This window comes from Eptatretus burgeri, chromosome 9 (genome assembly GCF_056783735.1).
Source record: "Eptatretus burgeri isolate ZD-2024b chromosome 9, Ebu_testis_v1, whole genome shotgun sequence".
NCBI classification, from domain to species: domain Eukaryota; kingdom Metazoa; phylum Chordata; class Myxini; order Myxiniformes; family Myxinidae; genus Eptatretus; species Eptatretus burgeri.
The window spans coordinates 265,966-269,323 of record NC_140969.1 but is presented as its reverse complement, the minus strand read 5'-3'; the positions used below and the strand labels follow the sequence as shown (position 1 = coordinate 269,323).

The following is a 3,358-nucleotide window of genomic DNA, read 5'->3' as shown; positions in this document are numbered from 1 at the left end:
CCATGACCTCAACATGCTCACCACAAACAGGCACAGCATGCCAGGTACACCAACAAATGAGTGAGGGACAGCCGGTGAGGGAGGAAATGCGAATGGTGAATAAGTATGCAGAGACATACACCATGGACATGCAAATCCACAACTAATGAAGCTTTGCTGTAATTGGTCGATATCGAGAACCAAGTTCCCTTTTACAATAAACTTAACTGTTCATAAAACAAAAATGTTTCCAATTTGACAAAACATGAAACAAAGGCTAAATGAAAATGTCTTGCCAACTCGCTTTGATGGTGTCGAATGAACTTAAGGTAAGGTAGAGGCACTTAACAAGCAAGGTAGAGAACTCATCGTATAATATCACAGAGAGAATAAACCAAAATGGTCAGGAATCTTTCACGATGGGATTCCATTTCCTGACAAAAACATACCAGGCATGTCAGAAGCACAATGGGTAGAGAAAACGACATCATCAAACAAGCAGAAGCAGTTCTAAGCATATTCTATATACCTGCCCAAAGGTGAGCACAACACATGTGAGCTTCAAAATGATGAAAGGAGTGCTTGGCTTCATCCTCAATAGCCACCAAACTGCCAAAGTGGCATTCTACAGGGAACAAAACACAAGTTTATGAAACCTTGTCACCTCCATCTCTGGTGTATGCTCCCTCACCCCCCTTCCATCTCATCACCCACCTCAAGACTCTGTTAGAGGTAAGGTGTCATCTCACACTGCTGATTATGATATTGATTAAATGATGGTCTTATAAAAGCTTTCAACATTATTCGCATCTCCAATGATGAGAATGAAGCATAAGGTATGTTACTGTGACATAACAGACAGGTCAGTGGCCTGTCTGACTGTTTATTAACAACTCTACTCTGATTGAGTTTCCTCTGCTCTCTCAGTCCTCTGACCATCCCCAGCACCTGTTCTTACAGTAACCCCCTCCTGGTTAAACTCCCCAAATATAGGCTTTCTGCTCTTCTGTTCCTCTTTCTTCCCCTTGTGGAACTTCCTTCCTGAAACTGTTCAATTGGACTCTTCCCTCAAGAAATTCAAGTAAGAAATGCACCACTAACTCAAGTCATTCCCCATCCCTATCATTGATCTTTTCTACCCCCATTGACCCTACCGAACCCAACCTTCTTACTTGAAAGTTAGTGTTTCCTCCCGTCTCATCTCTCCTTATTTCCTGTGGATTCTTTCCCTTGCTTGTTGTGCCCAATTGTAATCCTGCTGTCAGTACATTGCCATTTTACCCTCTGTCTCTCTCCTCTTCCACAAGCAATGAAAACAGTTTCTCATTATTCCATTTATAATCATTGAAATTGTCAACCACATTTATCAGCAAATACTTCACATGAGAACAAGCAAAATCTCGATTCTAGAGTGCTGCTTTTCATAAATCATGATAAAAACTGATAACTTAAAAATCTGAAATCAGGAAAAACACTGGCAATCAGTCTTTAAAATATTAAATTTTTCAAAGAATCCTCTTGCAACTTTTGCAGGATTGGGTGACACTGCTTAAGTAGTCTTTTGTGCCTGTGCCAAGTAATTGCCCTGAGACGCGTGGTATACCATGGCTTGCTTGTGATAACTATCATTAAAAGTAATCCACATGCCATTACCATTGAGTGCCAAGTTAAACCATTGATTTAACCCTGCCAAGCATCTCCAATATGGGCTTGAGGTCAACTCGTGAAAATGAAACTCCAGAAAGCTAACTACCAACTAAGAAGACACCAAATTCTGCTGCAAGTGTTTTCCCACATTATGAACTCCGACTTCAGACACAATTAATCACATATATATATATATATATATCTTACAAAATACTGCATGTATGATTGGGTACGAGTTCCTTGTAAAATAATCAAATCATGTACCATGGTCTCTGCAAAGTGTCGGTTCGGCCAAATCAGTTTCTTGGCGAGGGTTACAATCCTGGATTGGTTGCCACCCTGACACAGGAAGTCAGGGCAGGAATTTGGAACTTGGCCAAAGTGCTGGTGTAGCTCACCTAACCTTTGCAAATGACGTCGTAGAATATTTAATGTCCACCAACTAATGCAAGCAGATGGGATACCATGAAATAAGTAATATTATAATGTTCCCTTACAAGGAACTTCATTGCGCAGGAAGAGACGATTTGGCCGATCAAAAACTGTGCTATCATTATCAACCTCCGGTTGTTTGTCGATGATCTATCCTTTTTAATGCTGAGTGCCAAGCAAGAAAGCAGCACGTATCATTTTAAAGTCTTTGTTACAACTCGGCCAGAGCAAGAACCACCGACCTGTCAGACTGAGAGAGAATGCTCTAACCATCAAGTCACCAAGGCTGGTAAAAAAACAAAAAACAGGAAATGTCCATTGTAAGATCGATCACGATCCCACTGGCAGCACACAATGCTCTGAGTTGATGAGGATTCATTATGAGCATGTGCTAAAAGTTGACCATCCTCAGGTAGACAGAGTTCTGAATGCAGCACAACACACAACACACAGTATTAAATAGTGGAAGCGCATGGCCATATCATCATTGACAATGTCAGTGTTAAAACACCATGCTGAACGTGTATAATCCTCCATATATTCTCAGCTTCTATGCTTTCTAATGAATTCTTATACAGCTTTAAAATTATAAATGTTCATCTAAAAATTTTATACTTTCAAGTGAGACAGAGAAAGTTATTTTTTTTCATTTTTTCTACATATACACAAACACATGCACACACTCATGATGCAGGAGAAAGGCATAAAGGCCCTCAAAGGCTGCGCTATTACCAACTTTTGGTTGTTTGTGTGCTCCACCCTTTTTAAATGCTGAGCATCAAGCAAGACAGCAGCACGTACCATTTTTAAGAGTCTTTGGGATGACACGGCAAGGTTTCAAATCGTCGACCTCCCAGAATGAGATTGTAATGCTCTACCCATGAGGCCACTTCGGCTGATTCAATGTACTTGTCGGAAGAAAAGTACTTCAAAATTGAACTAATATTTTTGCATATTCTAAAATAAAAGAAGTCCACATCAACTTTGACCTGCCATTGTCATAAATAATATTTTAAAACATTAATGCAGGTTTGATTAAACAAGCAGCATATGTAACAAAATGGTGGAGGAAGCATTTTTTTTCCTCCATGAGGAAAGAATGGAGTTTGTACAAAAAGAATGAATCAAAGATTATAATAAAATTGGTTTAATCTAAGAAGAAATAACTTTTAAGATTTCTTGTTCACTCCATGATGTTTCACTTTGCAACCCTCTCGTGCTAACTTTGCGCATCATGGAGTGAGCATTTGTGTTTTTTCAGCACAGAAAGAGTGGATAACACGGCACAAGTAATGAACAG

At 39.6% G+C, this 3,358-nt stretch overlaps 1 protein-coding gene across 1 annotated transcript in view; it reads right to left on the bottom strand.

The window, feature by feature from the left end:
- Nucleotides 1-2,923, bottom strand: part of LOC147019394 (uncharacterized) — a 21,526-nt gene extending 18,603 nt beyond the window's left edge. Inside the window, exons 1-2 of the mRNA XM_085893821.1 lie at nt 2,301-2,923; nt 509-604 (exon numbers count right to left, since the gene is read on the bottom strand). Coding sequence (XP_085749947.1) covers nt 509-604; nt 2,301-2,331 — 127 coding nt within the window. The 5' untranslated portion in view covers nt 2,332-2,923. The remainder of the gene's footprint in view (nt 1-508; nt 605-2,300) is intronic.
- Nucleotides 2,924-3,358: the final 435 nt, after the last annotated feature.